This window comes from Diabrotica undecimpunctata, chromosome 1, assembly GCF_040954645.1.
Source record: "Diabrotica undecimpunctata isolate CICGRU chromosome 1, icDiaUnde3, whole genome shotgun sequence".
NCBI lineage: Eukaryota > Metazoa > Arthropoda > Insecta > Coleoptera > Chrysomelidae > Diabrotica > Diabrotica undecimpunctata.
Genome location: NC_092803.1, coordinates 57,146,371 through 57,172,666, shown reverse-complemented (window position 1 = coordinate 57,172,666; position 26,296 = coordinate 57,146,371). Strand labels below are relative to the sequence as shown.

The 26,296-nt window shown below is 31.7% G+C and overlaps 1 protein-coding gene across 1 annotated transcript in view; it reads left to right on the top strand.

Annotated features, from left to right (window-relative positions):
- LOC140449599 (uncharacterized) overlaps nucleotides 1-26,296 on the top strand; it is a 137,184-nt gene that overhangs the window by 50,705 nt on the left and 60,183 nt on the right. The window contains exon 3 of the mRNA XM_072542823.1: nucleotides 23,070-23,167. Coding sequence (XP_072398924.1) covers nucleotides 23,070-23,167 — 98 coding nt within the window. The remainder of the gene's footprint in view (nucleotides 1-23,069; nucleotides 23,168-26,296) is intronic.

Here is a 26,296-nt window from a genome sequence, read left to right as displayed (position 1 = left end):
TTTTAGTAATAATAACCTAGGCCTGTTCGGATTCTAGCTTATACAGTAATCTGAATACATTTCAGAATACATAATTTTGCGATCCTCGAGAACCCTCCGTCTCATCCCATAAGTACATTATGCCTCTTATTATCGATAAACCTTTGATTGCCTAGGTTGTAAAGGTGCATGTTTAGCTTATACAATGCAAGTATAACGAAGTACTTAGTTTTGGAAAATCAAATGCAATGTGGCACATCTTGAGAAAAAGTTAAAAATTTAGTATGACAAATAATATCATCAAATCTAGAATATTTATTTAAACATTTAATTATTAATTCGAACAAAATAGAAACTTTGGACATTAATAATTTTAAACGTCTAGGTGATTGGACGTTTTTATAGGGCACAAAGAATGTGAGAAAAAGAAGAAACATTTAGAGTCGGTATTATGAAGTAATTGGAAAATAAATTGGAATGTTATCAATTCAGAGAACAGACAGGATTCCGAAAAGGTTATTGAACTAACTAAAATCTAAAAAGTATAAAAACCCTTATATAAAAAAGGAGAATGTAGCGGTCCTTTTTAATATTGTCTTTAATTGATTTTTACAAACCTTTTCACAGCAGAGTACTACATAAAATAATAGAGTAGCTTTGTAGTCCAGACAGTACCGTCGAACGGGGTAAAACCAATTACATGGGGTTAAACCGGTCGGTAAGGGTTTTTTGCCTAATATTTTCAGGATTAATAGTATATGCGAATTTATCGCCAAACAAGCGTTCGTACCTGTCCGAGGATATGCCAGTCGCCATATTGAGCTCAAATTAACAGGTTGAAAGTGTCGCGTGGCTGCAGTGTAGACTAGTAAACAAAACGTCGTATTCTGGTGTTTTTTACAAAACTTGGAAAGATTTCCGTCTACAGAAAAAGTGATTACTATAGAACATTTCTGGTAAGTGTTATTTTGTTGTGGAATTCTTGGAGAATATTAGTCATAGTCATGGCCAATTATGCGATTTTTCTTTTGCGTTAATTTTGATATATTTTTTTCTGGAAAATCTGAAATTTGTGGGGTAAAACCGACCAACAATTCCCTAGTTATTTTATAGGTGGTACCTACCTAATTCTTACGGATATGAACGTTATGGGTAGCCCAGAGTGTGGCGGTGGTTTGGTGATCACCTAGCTCCTCTTCAAATTGGTATAAGATTTTAACATATTTTTTTTTACAGACAATGCCTCGCACCTATAAGAAGAAGTTAGGGCCAACAAGAAAATTACAGTACATTGAAATTTGTATGAAACGAGCATTGCTAGTGGGAGTATGTCTATAAGAAAGGCCTTAGGAGAATTAAGGAGTACCTTATACCACCTTACAAGAAAAAAATCGAAAAAAGAGGCAACATCTCAAGATTGGAGCGCCACCAGTTCTTTCTGAACTGGAAGAAAAAAAGCTGGTTGACTGTCTACTAGTGTGCGCGGACTGGGGATATCCTCTACACAGTATTGATATTCGATATATGGTTCAGCAGTTTATTAACAGAGCACGAAGAAGAGAAAAAAGATTCAGAGACAATTTACCAGGACCAGATTGGTTCTTCAAATTTATGGACCGACATAAGGATCTCACCGTAAAATTGACAGAGAATACAAAAAGGGTAAGGGCGGCAGTCACTTATGAAACAGTTGAAAAGTATTTTCGTCATCTTCGAGAGTCTTTGAAAGGGGTCGCACCGTCAAATGTGATAAACTATGACGAAACCAATTTCCCGTCGATTCAGGAGCTGTAAAAGTCGTGGTCAGAAAAGGATCAAAACACGCTCATCGAGTGATGGACACATCGAAAACGAGCACTGGCGTTATGTTTTCAGTTGCTGGTGATGGAACAGTGTTGCCACCTTATATAGTGTACAAGGCAAAGCATATGTATGAAGGATGGACCGATGGAGGCTTTCCTGGTGCACGATATAATAGAAGGATCAATGGTTGGTTTGATCAGAAACTTAGAAGGCCCTAAAGTAATGATAGGGGATAATTTATTCAGTCATCTTACAGTCAATGTTATCGAGCAATGTGAAAATAATGGTATAAAGTTTATACTTTTACCTTCAAATTCCAGAGATTTATTACAACCACTTGACGTTGCCTATTTTCGACCTTTAAAGAATGCTTGGAGGAAAGTGCTCACAATTTGGAAAATTAAAAACAAGGGTGTCCTGTCCAAAACTGTTTTTCCAAGACTGTTAAAAGAAACAATAGAAAAAGTGGGTCTGAAATCAACCTCAAACACCCAAGCAGGCTTTAAAACTTGTGGCATAGTGCCTTTAAATCCAGATCAAGTGCTCAAAGAAATACAACATTTAAAAAAAGGAAAAAACGAAAATAGCGAACAGAAAAAGACTAGAGTCGAGCAAATATAGACGAATACCATTGTCAATAATTTGAGAGAACTAAGAATAGGTTCAAGTGAAAATCCAAAGAGAGATAAAAGGATGAAGGTGGCAGCAGGAAAAAGTATTTCTAACAAAGACCTTGTACAAGAAAGTGAAGGTTCGGAAATTGAGCAAGGGTTAGAAGTACACGATCTAAGTTTTTCAGAGTTGGAAAATGACGAGTAAATTTCAGAGGACACACCCCAGGTTTCTGATGATACACATTTTCAGCTTGGAGAATTTGTTGTCGTTAAATTTGTTACGAACAAAAGAGACCGATTTTTTGCTGCTAAAATTACAGATATTTCTGACGAGGAGGTCACACTTTAATGCTTGAGGAAAAAGTCGTCAAAAAAACAAATTTGCTTTGCTTATCCAGAAATCGAGGATATCACCATATTTCAGAAAGAACAGATTATACAAAGAATACAAGCAATTCCTCTCAGAAAAGGAACATTTACTTTCAGGGGGATTTCCAACATTACGTTAGAATAAGTTAGAAAGTAATAACCAAATTACCAATGTACCACCAAAGAACCAACGTCTTCCTTTTGTTTTTTAGAAATGTGTTTTCTTTTATGTTTTAAGTTTTTTCAATGTTTTAAACCCAAATTTGTATTTATTTTTGAAATAAAGTTCTTTAGTAAACAAATCTTGTGTTGATTTTTACAATTTATTGCATAAAAAATTTTTTTTGTGTGATCGGTTTTACCATAGAGCTTGCTTAAAAGCAACATAAACGCAATTCAACATTCGATCGGTTTTACCCCAACCTAGAGGGTAAAACCGATCACCTTTTGAAAATATATGAGAAAGAAACTATTAGGATAATTTCAAAAGAAAAACCACTAATTGGCACTTTAGATATGATACTTTAACATATATAATTTGCAGCTTTCTCAATTCAAAAATAATCATGAAAACATGAAAAAAACCTCAAATTTTGGTCGGTTTTACCCCGTTCGACGGTATCTGTTTAAAATAACGATTTAGGGTGTGAAGTATAAATCGCAGTTTTTGCTTAAATCACTCCTAAATATCACTACAAATGATAATTTCTTTATGCGTGAGTTGTAAAATGTCGACTTACATTTTTATTAAACAGAATACAAAAATAATTTAAAAATTCGATATTTGTCTTCCTTTTTTCGCATATATTTCAAGAACTATTAGTTTTAGAATAATTTTGTATGAGACATAAAAGTTATTTTCTATGGTGATGTTATGTAATACTGCTGTTGCTACTATTACATTCATAGTCACTTTTAAACTTATTCTCATTCGATTTTTAAAAATTGGGAATCACTGTTTCCATACCCTGTATTGCCTTTCCCCAACATTCCTAGTTCGCATGGAAGATTCATTATAAAGATTCCCCACTTCTGTTCTAGCAACTTGTCTAGCTGTGTCATCAAATATGATTTTAAACTGTAACCATACTGATTAACTATAAAAAATAGTTCAAACCTAACAAAGTCTCTAGCTTCAAATCTTTGTATGACACTATTACTAAATGTTCTTTGATCATGTAAAGAACCCAGCCATTTTGCAACAATATTTCTAATTTTTTAAAATTCTTTTTCTGAACGATATATTTTTGCATTTGCACCTCCATAAGAATCAATTCATATTAAAGTACAAATAACTGCTGCTACGCATCTTATTATAGAAATCATAGAATGGCATAAAACTCTTCTTCAAAACTCTATTTGCATTTTTCCAGAAGCAAAAAATATTAATGTTAAGAATAATTGTTGGACTGGTGTAACAGCTTGTTCCCTAAAAATATGTGCTGATGCAGTATTTCTCTATATATATTAAAAAATTAATGTTGGTTGGTTTGCCTTTTTAATAATTGTTTATCCATATCCTAATGATATTACCTACGTCTTTATTATGATGTTTTATTAAAGGTTCGATCTGTTCAAATAAAGACATAACTGTAGCTTTTGTCAAAGGAAACCTTGCAAAGAAATATCAATCATCATATTATTCTAAACAATTCATTCTTTCTCCATAACTTTTTGTCCAACAACTCTGACCCATAAGGCCATATTGAGAATACATATCTCCACCATAATGTGGGTGTGGCTTTTAAATTGTGATTAGAAATAATATTTGTTTCAAAATCTTCCATAAATATATCGGCTAATAATGGAGATAAACTAGAGCCCATTACTAGATCAAAATTTAATTATGGAATTCATTATTTAGTTGAAAATATGTATTATCAGTACGTAATGTCAATAACGCTATTATAGCAACTCAGCAATATTGGCAATATCATTTTAAAATCATCTACTTTAAAATGAGTCAGATAAAATTAAATTATTAAAAGAAATTTTTCATTTTTCGAGTTAGAAAAACAAAATTTGTTTGTAATTGTAATTGATTAATGTTTGTTTTTTGATAACGATTTCCGATGTGGAAATTGAAACGTCAATTAACTTATTTTAACCTTCAATTGTGGCTTATTCCCATTAAAATATTAATTACTGTACAAATGATAGCTCCTCGGCAAAGACAAAGGCTGGTGTTATATGTTGGCTTTTGAATTGACTTTAAATAATATGACAAACTATATGTTGGATTAAAATAAACACCTTCATGGAGTTTATACTAACGTTATCTAAATATTCACGATCCCTTTAAGGAACATGCGGGCGTGAATAGTTTTATTACTAATTTGAGCATTAAGAACATTTGCAAATTTTATTTATAAATTTCTAATGGGTGTTTTAGAGATATAGTAAGTCCGACAATTTTCAATTAAAAGTGACTAATCTACAAATTGAACTAAGAACTAACGGCAACCATGTTAAATTTTAGAAATAGATTCTTACCAGGGTCATTTTTATTGTGTATGATTCGCCCATGTAAATAAGTAAAAAAAGTAAGATATTATCATAAAATTTGCCTCCGTAACAATATAAATTGGTGCGATTCACTAGCGTATAGGTAGACAAGTTCATTGAATAGTTTGAAACATCGGTAAACTATTCTTTTTATAGTATTAACTCATTAGGGCGATACAATAAACAAAGAGAAATTTGATAATTAATTTATTAGATTTGATTAAAAACACATAAATTAAGACTAATTTAGAACCAAGAAGAACATGTTAAATGTTAATTAAATTTTAAGGTGAAAATTCATTCGGGGTGTAGATGCACTTTACACCTTATACATAAATAAATAAATCTGGTAAAGCAAATTTAGATTGATGTCCATGTATTAAGTTTGACACTGATATAGCGGTTTCTTCACTATTATAAATTATAAATATAAATCTATGTCGGCTCATGCTTTTTCTTATAATGTGCACTTCTTTATCCTCATCCTTTGACCAATACATATCAACTTGAAGCAGAGTGTAAACCAAATAATATACATATGCCAATAATTTTTTTTAAATCTCTGTCATTCATTTCAAAATCGTGTCGGTTATTCTGCGATGCATAAATATTTGTAAAATATAGAATGCTCTCAATTACTTGTTTATTAAAAAAGAGTGAAAAAACTTCACTATATGACTTGCCTCCATGGTTGGCTTTTATATTGTCTAACTAAATATCAATCAGGCTGATGTTAAATTACTACTGAGTACGAAGAAGTATCTATTGTTGATAATAATAACTTGAGACAAATTTGGATTTACTATTTTAATCTGGGTTAGGTGTGATAGGTGTCAGTTTTTCTAGGTGATCTAGGAAATGGCGTTACTATGTTGGTTTAGTAGTTCTTTTATTTCTCTATCTATTTTGTTGAATTTTGTTTTGTTAAGGTGAACGAGTTTGATGCTATCTTTTACGCAGTTTTTGTTTTTATAATATTGAAGTTATCCAACGCGCGCTCCACGTTGGAAATTTGTACGGGAGTGAATCGGTGAAATCATTACATATGTAAGATCATGAGTAAGAGAGAGACAGAAGATATATTTTCTCTCTCTTCCTCTCTGGAGAATAAAAACGTTTCTTTTGTATATATATTTAATATTATATCTATATATATATATATATATATATATAATAAAATAATAAATATTTATTAATATTATTATTTATGTGATATGTTTTGTATTATTTATTGTTCTACTATAACTATAACTATGTTCATAGTTATTTTAGTCTTTTGTATTTCAAAATAATAATCTCCATAAATCACTGTATGACCGAGAACTGTCAATTTTGAAATACGTTTGTGTCATGTCTAATTGGCAAATATTTTACGTGTTTGGTTCATACGCTGGTGTATGTGAGTTCGAATCTCAATATGAATTTCCTTTTTTATTTATGAAATATTTAAAAACCCCACGTTAATTTATATGTAACATACGCAAAAATGCTAAATTTTAAAATAAAATGAAAACTTACAACATAATCGGAGTTGTTGGTTTTTTAAGTTATACTTCTATAAGCGCGTTCGACTTTGCAAATTTGCACGGGAGTGAATCGTAAATTTGCACGGGAGTAACAAGCCTCGTTGGTCATGTTAAATTATAAATTACAAAGTTCAAATGTGTACTTATATACAAAACAAACAACAATTAAATATTGTATTTGTCAATGTCAGATAAATTGACAGTTGTATAACCAAACAATATTTTTTAAGTTATACTTCTATACGCGCGGTCGACGTTAGAAATTTGCACGGGAGTGAATCGGTGAAATAATTACATATGTAAGATATAAGTAAGAGAGAAACAGAAGATATATTTTCTCTCTCTTTCTCCATCGGGAATAAAAATGTTAATTTTGTATATATATTTAATATTATATCTATATATATTGATATGATATAGGAGAAAGAAAAATAGTGATTAGAAATTAATTTATAAGTTACACATTAGATAATATTAAAAGTATTTGGTTATTTTAAGAAGTTATATACTAGAGAATTTAATAAAAATTATTTATGTGAGGGAATTTTTAAGAAATTAGCATATAATAATTGTAAAAAGTTGTATTTTAATGTTGTAAATATATTTAAGTGAGCCATGTGCATAGGCAACCAACTATACAGTAAGTGACGGACAGAAATTAAGAATGTTTACGAATATAAAGTGGGGTTATAATAATAATGTTAGTTTAAAATGTTTAATTTATATATATTTAATGATTTAAATGTTTATTCTGATCTGAAAAGCCTAAATGTCAACAAAATTATCAATAGAACATTAACGAATTCTCCAGAATGCAGAATTTGACCATTGTTTACGGTCGAACATTCTGGAATAATGATTATGTCGGTGGATCGAACAGATATTTTTTTCGAGAACATCCATATAGAAGAAATAGAACTAAATAGAACATGATTTCTTACCAGATGGTTCTGGAACATCCGAAAAGATATAAATACCCGTGATTTGGATTCAAGATGGCCAGTTTATTATGAAAGTTAGTAGAAGATAGACTCATTAAGTTAGTGAAGTCAATTGTTCAGAATTTTCAAGACAGTCAATCAGTTACAAATAGTCCAATTGTTTAATATAGTGAGTTAAATGAAGATTAAAAATTATGCACATTTATAATTATACACAAATAATTATTGAAGATTAAAAAAGTATATTAGAAGAATATTGGAAGAAATTAAAATTATATTATGATTGGAGATTAGTATAAATCAACTTATAATAATTGGATATTGGAATATTGAAAAGAAGAATAAATATAAATGCTGTTTTGCTGGTTTGCTTGGTGGTTTATAAATGCTGGTGAAGAAAAATATATCTTAAATTGGTAGAAGCTGATAATTGGAAAAAGTAATTTCACAAAAACAAGGATAACCGAAGTACGAAGACATTCAGTGGTGATTAGAATCTATATAGTGGAAAACAGTTCATTTAGGCATTCAGTGAAAGAAAGGTACAAAATTTTGTTAATATAATTTAGTAAGTGTCATAACAGTTTCAATTTTGAAGATAGTTTGTTTAAATTTTACATTGTCTATAGAATTTAATTAGTTTTATAAGAATATCAATTTAAAGATAGTTTATTTTAAATTTACATTGGCTAGGTTAGATATATATATATATATATATATATATATATATATATATATATATATATATATATATATATATATATATATATATTTGTTTCATAATAGTTATAATAAAGATAATTTAAAAAAGTACTTACAAACTAATTCTTTGAGAACCGCGATAAAACCCTATATTATTAAAAATACTCATTGCTCATCCTTCAAACAAACAAATACATCATAACAATATATATATATATATATATATATATATATATATATATATATATATATATATATTAATTAATATTATTATTTATGTGATATGTTTTGTATTATTTATTAAATGTTTATAATTATTTTAGGCTTTTGTATTTCAAAATAATAATTAAGTACAATAAATCACTGTATGACCGAGAACTGTCAATTTTGAAATACGTTAGTGTCATGTCTAATTGGCAAATTTCTTACGTGTTTGGTTTATACGCTGGTATATGTGAGTTCGAATCCCAATATGAATTTCCTTTTTTATTTTTGAAATATTTAAAAACTCCACGTTAGTGTTATTGATTTTTTATTTTTATCTTCCACAAATATTTTTTGAAGTTATACTTCTATACGCGCGTTTGACGTTGGAAATTTGTGTGTATTCGTATATATTGAGTGAATCGGCAAAATCATTACATATGTAAGATATAGGTAAGAGAGAGACTGAAGATATATTTTCTCTCTCTTTCTCTCTCGAGAATAAAAATGTTCCTTTTGTAAACATATTTAATATTTATTAATATTATTATTCTTTTATTAATATGATTATCATGGTTAATTAAACATATGCCTAAGTTATGTATATTGCCATTTTTAAATACTTATGAATATTGCATTTTAATTTGTATTGTATTATAATATTGAATTATGTGGCAGTGTATTGTATTGTATTTTTATATTAATAACAAAATTAGTAATGAATTTTACTGCAGAGCATGTGTAAAAAAATTTTTTTGCATTCAACTCCTTTTATACATATATCAAAATAAAAATATATATTTTCATTAAAATATTGATTCAATCCTTCATTTACTTACTATACTCCTATTATAGGTTAAATGTTTATATACAGCAAACGATGCACCATATACCTGTATACCTAATTCTTTTTCTCTTTTTGCTCTCTCTTACCTATAGCATTACATATGTAATGATTGTGCAGATTGACTCCCATATAAATTTGTAACGACGAACGCGTGTATAGAAGTATAACTTCTACCGGCAGTCCCACTGGACTGTCACACTCGTTTTTTTTTGTTTTTATTACTGTTGGACAACTCTTATGGAACCGTTTTCGTTGAAAGTTATATTTCGTAGATTCCCATTCAGCTTCGTGTATTTGTTTTGTTAATGTTTCTATTGCTATTTCTATTTATTGTAGTTGTTTTAGTGGGATTTTTATGTCCATCTTTTCTTGTAGGATTTCTTTTCATAATAATATTCCAGTCTTTTGTTTTATTCGTAAGTCTTTGACATGGACATTTTTCTGATGGATTTGTCATTATTGCTGCAATGATTGGTGAATGATCTGACTATAGGTCTTCATTAGACTCTAGTGCATTTATTCTTTTGGTATTATTTTATAGATAAAAAGTCAAGTAGATCGGGCAGTCTATTTCGAATGGTTGGCCAGTAGGTTGGTTTGTAGGTTGAGATATATTTTATTTGCTTTTCTTTCACCACATCGTATAGGACTTTATCTCTTCACGGGGTGGATAATCTTGAGGACCAGCTCTTGTGTTTTGAGTAGTCGCCACCCACTAAGAACCTGAGCAAAATGTGTTTCCAATTCATTCTTGTTAGGTTAAAGAAATTTTTTTATTTGGCAGTTTTTTTAACAGCAGCTTTCACGTGATTTATTTTTAGTTTGGTTTGGCATTTCATCATGAATAGACTGACGCCTGAACAACGCTTTCAAATTGTGCAAATTTATTTTGAAAATCATGGTGATATTTTATGGTCAACATAATCGTCCATCAAAGCAATTAATTCGATTAACCAATGCTCACTTTTGGTTGAATTACTACGTCAACAAACAAAACTGCTGTATTTACTGTATTTAGAGTGAAGATAATCCTCAAGTGTATGTGAAAAGATTATTTGAAATTATAACGAGTCCGTCACTTCAATAATCCTTTATACATTTTTAAATAAAATTTTTAAATCCATATTCCATTAATATTTCTTAATTTTGAATTTTCTAAGTTGGTATTAAACAAAGACCCCAGCGGCTGTTTTCGGCAGACCTTCTTATCCGACTAATAAGTAAGAATTAGCGCGCATTCTGGTCTCAATTCTGGACAGAGGAAGTTCGTTGAACTAAAATAAATAGGTGGCAAGAGATGAGCTAAATTGAGTTATTCCCTACTGGGTTGGCACCTTTGACGTCACTCTGAGCTGTTCCATCAGAGATCCAGGTTTCATATAAGACTTCCCGGATAACTTCAGGGAACAAGTTGGAAAGACCACCTTAGAGTGTGGAACACAGCTAATTTGTACTAAGTCTTGTTATTAATTTCATAATCTTTATATACTATTTTTTTGTTTAACTTTAAATCCTACTTAGACTAATAATAAAGACCCATTATTTTTGTTTTAATATTTTAAATAACGTTTAAGGACTAATTGTTAATTACAGGTTGAGTTTTTAAATACTCCCTTTCAACTCTGTTGTACGGTTTTATGTGTACACATTTAATCAGAGGGTTATTTATTGGTATTTTATTATTATATATTAAAACCTTTGGACATCTATCCCGTCAGGATAGTGTCCTCATTACTTGATTAGAACATTTAGTCGAAAGCCGAAGTACAGAGTTACATCTCTAGTAGGCAAGTAAAGTACCTTTTTAAGTCATATCATTACAATTTTCTTATATTTTATTATTTGTAAATTCAGATCATCAAGGATCCAGGGAATATATTTTTTTGTATATAAGTAACTAGGTTGACTGTACATAATTGGTGGTGGGTAGTTATAAAAGAAAAATTAGACTGTATATATTTGGATAGGGATTAAATTTTTGGTGAAAACTAAATATTTCAATTAATACCTGTTTCCCTTTTTATTTTAGCAAACAGCTTTACAAAATACCTTGGAAAGTATATGCTAATACTTTCCTGGCGCCCACTCACACTTTGGAGCAACTTTTATAACCACTTCTATTTACATTAGTTAAATATATATTGTTTATTACCTTATCATTCATTTTATCATTCTACGGTCTCTGTAGGGCATGCAAATTGGCCGAATCCTCTTTTGAGTGCCAAGTAGTCACTCTCCGGCACCTTCTGCTAGCCAGCTTTAAAGTTTTTGTTACCTTTACAATATTCCAAATACTTGTGTTACATTACACATACACATTTTTATTACATTGGCATCCTAAACCTCGCAGTCCCACATATTTTGTTACAAAATGCTTTATAGACTGGTGGAGTGATTGGTCCGTACTTATTCAAAAAAGATGCTGACCAGTCACAGGTGAACGCTATAAAGCCATGATTACTGACTTTTTCATTCCTTAATTAAACAACCATGATGTGCATGAGCTGTGGTTTCAACAAGACGGCGCAATATGTCACATAACCCGTAATATTGGCTTCTAAGTCCTGCGATTTAACATTGCTAGTCTATTTTCTGTGGAGATATTATGAAGTCGCTAGTCTACGCCGATAAGCCTGAAGCCGATTGACCACTTAGAAGACAACATTCGTCTTGTTATTGCCAATATACGGCAAAAATTGTTGAAAAAAGTTATCGAAAATTGGAGCTCTAGATTAGACTACGTAGCGGTATATGCCAAATATCATATTTAAATTATAATGCCAAAGAAAATTATCTTTCGAATAAAGTTAATTTCGTGTCAATTGCTCTTCATTAGTAAAAGAGATGTGGAGAGGGATTCTGTGAGTAGTTAATAGAATATCATACTGTATTAGCCTCCCATTACAATGAGATATCCAACAGTGGGGACGATGAATTGTGTTGTATTTTGTGAAGGATGGGTTTGTTTCTCTATATCTATATCACTATTTCTCATGTACGAAGGAGCATTTATATTGTTTTTGAGTACTTGTTTTGGAATAGTTGTATTAACTAGATATTTCTTTCAGCGGCACAACACCAGAGTTACACCAATAACTCCAAGGCTTGAGAATTTATTTGTATAGAAAGAACTTATTATGGATAAACAATTTTAACTCAGCAAAAGCAAGTACATATTTAACTTACAAAAGCAAGTACATATGCTTTAATTTAATTCCAATTTATGATCTTTACTTTTTGAAACGTCCTTTCATCGAATTTATGGGTCGAGAGAGATGCACAGATGTTTTCTGTGAATAGTTTTAAATGATAGTCCCTTTATGTCCCATTAAAGAAGAAGATGAGCCCATTATGACTTGTGATGGAAAATTGGACTTAAAGGTTTTACATAAATATTGTTTCGTATTATTCATGGCCACTTAAATTAAGCAATATATATAAATATATATACAGGGTGGTCCTTAAGTAATTGTACAAACGAAAACCGTAGATTCTGCACTTTAAAATATTACGATTTAAGCCAACTTGCTTTAATAAAATGTTGATATTAAGACAGATACAGGATGTTAAAGTGAAAATTTAAAATTTTATTTTTCGCTATAACTTTTACCCTTGTAAATATTTTTGGTCAAAAATTTATAATTGAATGCTCTTAAGTAGGATAAATTATAATTTTATACATACTTTAATGTAACTTTAACTTTTTTGCTCTTTAAGATAGCTCTATTTGTGTTAAAAAATATTTTGAATATACATTATTTTCACAAAGAAAAGGTATACTTGTTAGTAATCACAAAATTTAACCGTTTTTGAGATAATCGCATTTTATAAGTCAGCTGCATAATAATTCTTAGTTGTGATATTTGTGCGGTAAAGCACTGAATACCTGTAGATAAGCATAATTCATAGTTTATTCTTATTAAAACAACTCAAAGATGATAATGTAACATTACAAAATTTTTGTTATGGCTGGTTAATGTCTTATTGGAGAAAATATTCTTCATCTTCTTCTTTAGGTGCCGTGTTTGTATTCAAACGTTGGCCGTCATCATGTTTACAATTTCCTTTTTCTATCGCTTCTTAAGTTTTTATACCTACTGGCGTTGCATTACTTTTCCTATTGTAAAATGCTGAAAACTCAAAATATGTGGTTTATGTAAGATGGTAAACCACCACATTATAGAGAGAAGGCAGTGAGAATATACTTAAATATAACTTTTCTGTACATTGGATTGGTCGTGGCAGTCATATTTCTTGGCAATGTAGTGAGATATTGATATAATTACTTAATTTATAGAAAATCCCAAAATAATACTTATTATTCATTATATAAATTGTTTAACAATTTTTATTAGGACAATTAGAAACTAAAGCACAGATACTGAATAACACATATGTGTCTTGTTTTATAATACTTTTGCTACAAATCTAACCTTAAAGAGTTTACAAAAACATCATCGTTGGCCTAATAAGCGATATTGTTATAAATAAAGTAAACACACAGGCAATTTAGTTCAGCATATTATTAGTTCGTTAGTTAATCATAATAGTGCACTTGTTCGATATGTAATTATAGTTACTCGTAAGCTGTACCGTAATCATATAAATAAGTAATGTCATCGATAGGTTATTCCGTGTGTATATAAGAATCCAATGAATGAGATACATCACAGTTTAATACATTATTTAACCTCTGCGACAAATAAGATGTAGTTCCAAAATATACCATAAGATTTGGATATGTATCCAAAAGAATATATATTTATTCATTATACATTGTAGCCACCACGTAGCCCAGAATTTAATCCGCCTGATTTTGGTGTATGGGGCGTATTTAAACAACGTGTCTATAAGAATCAAATTAACATTCGCAACCAACTATGGGAAGAAATAACTACTGGTTTCTTTAGAACCAATGATGCTATTTAATATGAGATGATTTTTATGGAATATATTGACAAATTAATTGGTAGACATATCGAACACTTATTTTTGACAAAAGTTATGTTATTTATTTTAACTATTTCTTAATTTGGTTTGTAAACAAAATGTTTTGATTATGACTTTAATTTAACATAAAACGTAAAATGTTTGATGTAAAATCATATTATTCTGTAATTTTGTTAAAATCCTACTATTAATTATCCTGGTGATATATTTATTTTATTTAATATTTCGTTAACTATTAACTTTAGTTAAAGGTATTTTATACCAAAATTTAGATGTATTAACGTTTTTGTCTATTTTTCCTTCGTTGCCTGGAGTAATTGCCTTAAATCAAAATTATGCAGCTGATTTGTAAAATGCGATTATCTCGAAAACTGTTGAGTTAATAACAGGTATACCTTTTTTTTTTGTTAAAATAAAGTATCTTTAATATACTCAGTGACATTAGAAGTGTTACACCCAGAAGGAGTAATTTCTTGAACTTAATTTTTTGGCAACAGAATGACTATATTTAAAACATGCTATGATAACAATACCAATGGTTTATCTCTTCTACTTTTTGCAAAAATAAAGTTTAATCTTCTAAATTTTTTTGTGAGAGACCGACCTGTGAAAACCGGTTCGTATAGAAATTTTTAGTTATTGTTCCTCAGTCTAATTGTATTCAGTGTAAGCAAATGTCTCGAGTTCGAATAAACCATAATTACCACCATTTTAGCGATTTTGACAGGGGTAGAATTATTGTGTATAAAGATATGGGTTTGTCGTATCGCGGAATTGGCCGTAGTGTTAATTGTACGGCAATGACGGCTATGCGTGTCTGTCGTGTGTGGACAAACTAAGGCAGAGGAATACGAAGAAGACCAACTGGTCAACCAAGGCGTACCACAGAGCGTCAAGATAGGTGCTTTAGATTACTGGCTCTGCGAGACCGTTTTGCTTCTGCGCGTCAAATTGCTGACCAATGGTTTGAAGTAGTAGGTAGACCTGTTAGTATGCGTACACTATACCGTCGTATTCGAGCCTTTGGACTGGTTTCCTTCCGCCCATGACTAGTGCTTCCTTAGACTGCGGACCACGGTCATCAACGTTTGAATTGGTGCAGAGGACGGCAGCATTGGGTAGCAGAATGGCGTAATGTAGCATTCAGCAATGAATCACGATTCTGTTTAGGAATGCATAATGGTCGTAGGATGGTAAGACGCCGCCGTGGAGAACAACGATATATCGGGTTTGCTGTTGAGAGGCATGTATACAGGACAGTTGGAGTAATGGTTTGGGGGGCTATTGCCTATGGTAACCGATCACCATTTGTGTTTATTCGAGGCAATATCACAGCTGAGCGTTATGTTGAAGACATCTTACAAACCAGTTTACTGCCTTATCTCGACGGCCGTCGAGACGTCCTTTTTTAGCAACACAACGTGCGTCCCCATATTGCTCATCAAACTATGGACTTTTTCCAAGAAGCTGGCGTTAATGTGTTACCACGGCCGCCCCGTGTTCCGGATTTAAATCCTATCGAACATGTATGGGATATTATGTGAAGGAGACTGTCCACTTTGCACCATCCTGCATAGACTCTGGCACAGTTAATACATGAAGTTTAAGTTGCTTAGAACGAGAAGCCACAAGCAGACATTGAACATCTCATTTTGTCCATGCCTAGACGTATACAGGAGTGTATTCAGCTACGGGGTCGCCAAACACATTATTAATTTTTTTTTGATTACTTGTTAATAAAAATTCTTGACAACGTTATCGTTTCATTCTTGATGTAAATCTACCATGTTGCCAAAAAATTAAGTTCAAGAAATTATTCCTTCTGGGTGTAACACTTCTAATGTCACTGAGTATATTTTTTGTCACAAATACATGTAACTCAAAGAGCAAAAAAGTTAAGTGCAAATGTATGCCACATATGTGGCATATGTGGCGCCCTCTATCAACTACATCAAAGTGTGCATCACATTATAATTTCTCATATTTAAAAGTACCCACTTGTAAATTTTTATGCATAAATGTTGACAAACATGAAAGTTACAGCGAAAAATAAAATTTTAAATTTGCACTTTAACACCCTGTATCTTTCTTAATATCAACATTTTATTAAAACAATTTGGCTTAAATCGTAATATTTTAAAGTGTAGAATCTACTGTTTCTTTTTGTACAATTACTTAAGGACCACCCTGTATATATATATATATATATATATATATATATATATATATATATATATATATATATATATATATATACATACATATACAGCCGTATTCACCTAATAATTTGTTTTCAAAATTGCAGAATAAAATACGAATCCTTTCAATTTTTGGGAAACATCGAAATATAATACTTATTTCTGGAAGAAGGTTCTAATAATATTTTTCGTCTAATGGTCTTCCGTTTGCACGTTTTTAATCGGCTTCATTAATTTCGACTCAATACCACGGATCAGACAAAATGAACGGAAAACTTACCGCCGTATTTCAGTCAATCGACAATCTGCCGTATTTTCCTTTATTGTAATTATTTGAAAGCCATACAACAGAACGATATATTTGAGTGGAGACAAGGCAACTTAATTACAAAGAATAAATTATTCCAAAGGGGACACCAATAATGGTGAATTAGCTACAGACACGCCCTGTGCAAATATATTCTACGTTATTCTGTCGTTCGCACCTTTTCAATTGTTGTACAGGTTGTCACTAGATACGATATGGCTGGTTTTTTACATACACAATATGTCTTATTTAATGGTACAAATATTTTTAAATAATCAAGAAATTAACAACAGAAATAATGAAGTAATGATCACATACACGCTCTGGATTTATAAAAATATAGCCCCGGCTGTGGATGAAAAAATGCTCATTAATTGGTGAATGTTTTTAAAACTTACTGTGTGTTTTAAAAGGCAATATCAGAAACAACTCCCCAGTCCGATCAACAGCAAAAATTTGATTATCATTTCTTTATGAGATTTTGAAGAGCAAAATATGCACTTTTTGATTCAGACCTATTGCAAAGCCTAAGATACGCGAAGCAGTAAAATTTGTATATAGCCATAAAATCATAAAAGTTTATTGTAGATGCTTTAATTTAAGCCTTTTTAAGTTTAATTTCGATGAATTTTTATTGTATAATTAACGTTCAAAGTTAAAAAACATTTTATGTAAAAGCATTTTATGTGAATGACCACATGTTTTGTAAAAACGTTTGTATAATAATTTTTAATATATTAGATTGGAGCTCCTTCAATCTCCAATAAAATTAGATGTCGTGTACCCGGATCGGTCCATTTGTTGCTAAAATATGATAATTAGTTTATCTCAAGAAGAAAAAAATGGAATAACTTGGCCAAAGGTTATTCAACAGGTGTATTCTTCCAGTTATAACCTATGGAATGGAGACCATGACACTTACAGAGTTATCAGCCAATAGATTAAGAACAACACAAAGTTTCGTTTATAGTTTTTTTTTCGTTGTTTTTTTATTTTAAAATGTCTATATTTTGTTCCTTTTGAGTCTTCTCGGCTTTTTGATAGTTAACCTAAATATTGCAACTACTGGTTTAGAACCAGAAGTATATCAGTGTCTGGATATGTCTTAGCAAATCTTATACAGTTTGGATTTTATAATTGTTGTTGTGTCTTGCGGTGCCTTCCAGATGTACAGTTTTCTAGGTGGTAGTTTGAAAAAAAAATTGTTACTACCATTTTCTCTTCTTGTACAAATTCGACCAACTGTTCTCCTATTTCGCTTCATTTGCCAATTCCATGCTCTCCAATTCAAGTAATTTTATTTTTAAACAAGAAGCTTAAAATTATTTTTTTTTTAAAGATATTCACCCTTGAATTTTTTTAGGAAAGAAAAGCCTTTCTATCTAAACAACAAGAGGATTTTTTAAACGGCTTCCTATTTTAAATAGTTTAGGAATTTTTTTGTTTAGTGTTGCCCAGGACATCTCTGTAAGTATTTTTTTTTATTTATTTTTATTTTTCATAGTTAGTCCTTCCAGTCCTCACCAAATAAAGAAATCCTTATCTACGACTCAGCTCTCCAACCAAGATACGAGTAGCCGTTCGCAAACGTTTCAATTAATTTGCTTACCCTATCTCCAAGCTCAGTAATTGTTCAGTTCCCCCTTTTAGATTTCTATAAGCAAATTATAATTGTTAGAAGTTCTCGCCTTTTCCTCCGCCTATTTTGGCATTAAAATCCACCAATATGATAAGAATTTCATGTTTTTCACATCTTTCAAGATTTGATCAGTTGAGGAATCTTAAGCCAGCAGAATCGCTCCCATTAAGGGTGGTTTGGTGGTAAAAAATTATTAGGATGGTAATAAATTAGTGAAAAATGGGTGAAAAAATATTACGTAGGTTAAATTGGATTCCGCTCATTTGCCCCCGCTAGCTTAAGGGTCCTTGGTTTTTCTTTGACCGTAATGCCTTACCTATAAACATCTGAAAAAAATCATGGAGACACTTTGCCACTCTACCAATAATATACATATTTTTTGTGGTGTTCGAGGCCGTTTTTATTTTAAACGAATTTTAAAAATTTTAAAAGCTTTCAAAAATATAAATACCTCACCAAAAATTTTGTAAAAAATTCCAAGATGTAGACAATAAAATATTCTACAAACTAAAAACAAAGAATAAGTTTTTACGATGATTAAAACTAAAGATATCGTCAAAAAACGAAAAAACACGTTTTAATTTTTTTTGAGATTATGTTTGGGTCTAAGGATCTAAAAGTTTTTTTGGTCTAGTATTTTTTGATGTAGAACAACATGGTATGTTTATTTTTGGAATATTGCGGGGGAAATTTTACTATCTTAACCGGCTATAGAAAATGTCACACCGAGAGTGCAGTACGGCTAATATAGGAATGCACAATTGCCGGATTTCACGCCTTGTGCTTGGCGATACAAACAGGTCCAAGTGGTAGTCACAGAACCGTACCCAGATCTCTACGCCGGGCTCTGTTATTTATTATAAAATAATATACTGATAAAATAATTGCCTTCAAGTAGCCAAATAAGAGGCATGAATTTGAATAAAAAGACCTTAAGTTTTTAGCGAGAATTTTATTATAAAACTGTATACTTTAATAAACTAACAAATGTATTTTTACATTTCTTGATAGCTATAAATATACCGGGTGGAACCTCCGGTAACTCGATTTCCGTGCACCCAGCCCAATATCCAAGAAAAACTTTTTCTTTTGTAAATATGTGAAAAATTATCAGGAACGGGAATATCGAAAAAGCTTTGCACATTTTTTAATCCCGGCGATGTTATTAAAAAAACAAGTTGCGCACTTGAATCACTGCGAAATTTTAACACCTACTATGAAATTTCTTTTTGTGGAAATCTGAAGTGCAGTTTTTGTCCTTGTTAAAACATAATGCAGTCTCGCATTTTTTACACACAACATAAGTTTACCTAGTTTCTTGGCATATCAACCTGGTAGTTTTCAGCGAAACCTTGTGTTATTCCATATGGGATAATGGTTTTCCTTGCCCACACTTGACCAGATGAGCAGGTATAAGGTTTATAGTGTAAGTTATTTAACATTATATTATATTTATACTTTATTAAACTAACAAATATATTTTATATTACATTTCTTGATAGCTATAAATATACAGGGTGGAACCTCCGGGAACTCGATTTCCGTGCACCCAGCCCAATATCCGAAAAGCCCATACTCTGATTGGACTGGTAAATGCATTTTATTGGTTATACAGTGTAAAATAATCGAGGTTACTCACAGATATTCAATTAATTATACTAAAGTCGTCCTCTACATCCGAGATGTCGGATTCGCTTGCGCTACTCTTCCCTGTGTTCGCGTGTATTATCAATTGGTCTACGTCATCTTGCAGGTTGTCCGCAGTCCACATCTCAGTTTCAGTTTTCTCAACAACATGAGTGACATAATTGCGCCAATTTTGCTCTGTGACGCGTGCGAAACCGTCGTCGATCAACTGGCGTACCTCGTCGTTTTTAAAAGTGGTATTATGGGTACCTACATATAGCTTAACTTGGTTTCACACCATTTCTATAGGATTCAATTCGCAGTGATATGGAGGAAGCCTTAAAATATAAACATTATGTTGTGAAGCATACTCATCAAGATGATACTTATCGTATTGATCTTTAAAAGCACGCGCTGCTTCTAATAGCTCGGATTTCAAATAACACTCCTCGAAAAAAATGTCTTTTTTTTTGTCCACTAGCCATTCCTTGATTGCAGCTTTATTCCAGGAATTGTTAGGGAATCTCTCTTTACGGGAGTGGTACGATGCATTGTCCATTACAATGACATTCCTGCGACCATTATTTGGTAAATTCGTGGACCTCTTTAGTAGGTGCTTTTAAGCCAGTACTTAAACCTTTGTATCGTAGTATCGCACCATTCGTAATTTATAGATTGGCCAACATTAACCCACGATTCGTCCAAATATATGATATTGCAATGGTCTTTTCGCAAACGTCGTATAGTTCTCAAATAATTATGGTGCCAATGAATAATATCCTCTCGCTCCACCATGATGCTTCTTTGGCCACGTTTCTTATAAACAAATCCAATATCTTTCAGAAGTCTGTATAAAGTAGAAAGAGACAACGGCTGTATATTCTTATTACCTTGTATGACGTTATGTATATGCTTTAAGAATGGCAGCAAATTTTTCATGAAAAATTCACAATGAACAATTCTTTGTAGAATACTTCTTACACCCTCGTCATATGTGAATATTCTAGAATTTGATTGACACACTCGTTTTTTACGTTTTTTTGGCGACTTCAACGTTCCACTCTGTTCTTTTTCTTTTTTGAAATTGTAAATGCGTCTTTCGCTAACACCAGTCATCAACGAAGTACGTCTTACAGCAGCACTTACATTAAGTTATTCCGTATTTTGTATAAAACACAACACATTTAACACTACGCGTTTAGCGCAACCGTTAAATAATTCACCGGATTTAAACTTATGGGACTCCATGCTCTCTGTTGAAACTCGGACTAAATTTTGAAGTGTAGTTTCGTTTTCCAAAAGCACTTTCACCCTAAGGATGGGTAGGGGGTGAAATAGGGAAAGCTTGGAGTTTATCAAATACTAATTATGACAAACAAGTTTATGGCCATATTTAGGTGATTATGTTAATGATGGTAATTTGTAGCAGAAGTTTTACAAAAGAAATGAAGACCTATTTATAGAAACAACATAACTGTATTTTTAATATTTTACATACAATAGAAAAAATCTAATTTCTATGAAAGAATTGGAAATTTGAATATTATATATAATATCTATAAATAATATCATTTCCAAGTTTCCAAATTCTTTCCTAGAAATTATGTAGGTTTTTTCTATTTTATGTAAAACATTAAAACTACAGTTATTCTATGTTGTTCTTGTAAAGAGGTGTTCAAATGTTACTCTTATGAATATGATTCAGTTGTATATCTCATGTTGACGTTTTATATGCAAAATTCATAGTTTTCGTTGTCAACAACTCATCAATGCCTTTTTATTCTACTGTATACGTATACATGATATAAAATATTTTACTCCTACTGCCGGCAGATGCATTTTATCCAAGCCGGTCCTGTGAGACAATGAGCAATCAACAGCTGGAGAAAACCGACAACCCTGCGCGTTTATTCTCCATAAGAAAAGCATTGCCGTATCTTACCCGTACTGCACTTTCAGTGTGACATTTTCTTATAGACCGAAACTGATTTTTTGTTATTTTGACCATGATAATCATGTAGATAATTTAACACTCAACCAATAATACATATTTGTTTGCAATGGCGTTCAAGTTTTTTTTAAATAAATTTTAAAATTTTCAAAATCGTTTGAAAGTTTGAATTTCCAGCTAAAAATTTGGGAAAAATATGATAATAGACAAATAGACAATGAAATATTCTACAAATTAAAAAAAAATAAGTTTTGATTATTAGAACCAAAAATATCGGCAAAAAACAATAAAACACGTTTTAATTTTTTTTGGGTTATGTTTGGGTCTAGGGATCTAAAAATTTTTTTGGTTAGAAATTTTTTAATATAGATATAGAACACATTTATTTTTAAAATATCTATGGGAGCATTTTTCACTATCTTAACCAACTAGACCCTTTGTTGTGAAAATTATTCTATGAAAAACCCCATATGATAATTGCTTTGATATTATTTTATTAAAAAATTACCAGAAAAAAAGTTATAAGGCCCAATAAAAAATTTGTTTTTAAAATAAAATAAAAAATTTTCAGTTATGTTTATTTATAACTTTTTAATTTTCTAAAATAAAGTTGTAGACAATTTGATTTGCTAGACAAAATGTTTAATAATTTTTTTCTAGAGTTGATAGTTTACGAGATAACGCGCAAAAACCCTTTTTTCTCTTTTTCCAAGATGACGCATGACGGGCGGGGGACAAGGGTGGCGACCCTACAAACTTGAACTAAGCTTATACTTACCTCCCAACATATCAAAAAAATAAAATTGTGTCCTCTAAGAGATGCACGCTAAGGCCTAAAAATGTAACGTTTCAATGGACTTATATACTTTTCACTTCATGCATTATATGTTTCTAAAAATTTTTTTTAGGTAACTATAGCTACGGAATTAGGTAAAGTGGTTACCAGAATGCAGTTGGAAAGGTCTGAAGTAGCATTCTATGTATATACTAACGGCTCACTATTAAGGTAAGAAATAATTATATCTCTATACCAAAAAATGCAGGCTGCAGAGTATTTATATACCATGTTGTTTTTTCTCAACCCGTACATTTAAAAATAAAGAAACATGATTCAATGTATATATTTGTATAGATAATCAAATAAAAATAAGATAAATAACAACTTTTTCTGAAAACATCATGTTTCACACCATTGTGTATTTCTTTGGTTATAATATAAATTTTTTCATCGAAAATTTTTCTTTATTAGCTAGTCAAATAACTGCAAAACACTGGCTAAGACAACTAAGATGAACATGCGTATATATGACACAATAATTAGACCAATATTATTATACGCAGCAGAAACAATGAGTAAAACAGATGAAGAAGACCAAAACAGATCAAAATAAATATAGAAGCATAACAACTGCAGAGATTAAGAAAGTGCTAAAAAAATATGGTTACCAGAATAAAGAAATGTTTGACCAGATAGATAGATCACATCTGGCGAGTAGGAGACGAAGCATGAGATAAAACACGTGATGGTAGAATCGAATCCAGAAGTAAAAAAAGAAAGGAAAAAGTCTAAGATCCAAATGGCTACAAGAAGTTAAAGAAAGCTTACAAAATGCATGAGTAAGAGAATGGTAGGGAAAAACTAGAGACAAGAAAAATGAAGAAAGCTCGTTAAGAAGATAACATAAGCAAAATGGACTGACCCTCCCAAGAAATGTGATGTAGAAAGCTTTTGCGACTTACCACCACATAGAAAACAATACAGACCCACAGTTTGGAAGACATTAGGTGCGGTAAACCCTGAAAGAGTTTTTAACATAAAATGGATAAAGTGGTCAAATTTAAACTAAAGTCAATGATCAACCCTTTCAATGTTGTACTGGTCCATTGCCACGTTTTGTCCTATTCTGTCTCTGTATTTTCTCCTATTCTGTATTTCTTTTCTTATTGTAGCCACATATTTTGTTTTATCTTTGTTAATTCGGGGACAAATTTCTTTTGTGGCATTTTCCAGTTTAATGAAGTTTTCCATGACACCAACAATTGTGTTTCCCACTATATCCGTATCATCGGTGAAAGCTAGTATAAAGCGAGGACCTTGATTTTTAAAAAGGAGAGTTGCTGTGTTTGTTTTTTTTTTGTTTTTCGAGCGAATAGCGATGTTAAAGAGGAATGAGGACTGCGTTTGATTAACAGTAAATATTTAATATACAGTTGATCTTTTTTTCCTAAACTCGCACTGATTGTCTCCTATTTGATATTCTACTCATTTATTCAATCGTTTCAATAGTATTAACGAAAATAGTTTATATCCATGTTAAGTGATATATACTTCATTCACAATTATAAGAACTGACTTATGCAGAATTTAAAAGTATCCCGCTGATAAAGTCGACGCCATAAAGAGATTTGCCTCTTCAGGTAAATAGTAAAAAGGGCCGGCTTAACGAATTTTATATTTCATTTGGCATTTACATTACATATTTAATTTAAATAAATATCTAGATTATTAAGGGAAAAATACATAAACTGATAACTTATTCAATATACAAAATCAACAAATGCAAAAGTATTTTTTTATTTACTTTTTACTTTAAATGTATTATTTAATTATTAGAAGGCCATGAATCTAAACTTGGACATAATTTTTAATACCTACAAACATTTTAAAATAACATATCTTGTATATCTAAATTTAAAATCACTTCAGTATTAATTAATAATTATGATTTTCCCTATCTACCACTTAATATTTTATGAGATTATTGATTAATAATTTTATGTGATGCACAACCTTTAGTGAAGAATAATTTTTTTTCGTGAAATTATTAATAAAGAAATTTATCATTTTTTGCCAATTTTTTCAGACATGAAACGGAAAAGTTAAACATAACATGTCAACATGAATAAATATGAACCTTTTAAAACGAGTAAATCGGTACTCACCTGAGGGACCGCAAACGTTCGGATACAATTAGCGTCCCTTTGTAAAGACAATGACGTCGACTTTACTAAAGTAACAAGACATTTACTTAACACAGAGACTACACATTACTCCCCTGAGTTAGTGATAAGTTATAGTCTAAAAAAATCATTATGAAATTGACTGGCCAGTTGGTTGTGAAAACCAGTGCCAATAAAACACAAAACACACACACACACACGCACACACACACACACACACACACACACACACACACACACACACACACACACACACACACACACACACACACACACACACACACACACACACACACACACACACACACACACACACACACACACACACACACACACACACACACACACACACACACACACACACACACACACACACACACACACACACACACACACACACACACACACACACACACACACACACACACACACACACACACACACACACACACACACACACACACACACACACACACACACACACACACACACACACACACACACACACACACACACACACACACACACACACACACACACACACACACACACACACACACACACACACACACACACACACACACACACACACACACACACACACACACACACACACACACACACACACACACACACACACACACACACACACACACACACACACACACACACACACACACACACACACACACACACACACACACACACACACACACACACACACACACACACACACACACACACACACACACACACACACACACACACACACACACACACACACACACACACACACACACACACACACACACACACACACACACACACACACACACACACACACACACACACACACACACACACACACACACACACACACACACACACACACACACACACACACACACACACACACACACACACACACACACACACACACACACACACACACACACACACACACACACACACACACACACACACACACACACACACACACACACACACACACACACACACACACACACACACACACACACACACACACACACACACACACACACACACACACACACACACACACACACACACACACACACACACACACACACACACACACACACACACACACACACACACACACACACACACACACACACAAAACGAGTATAAA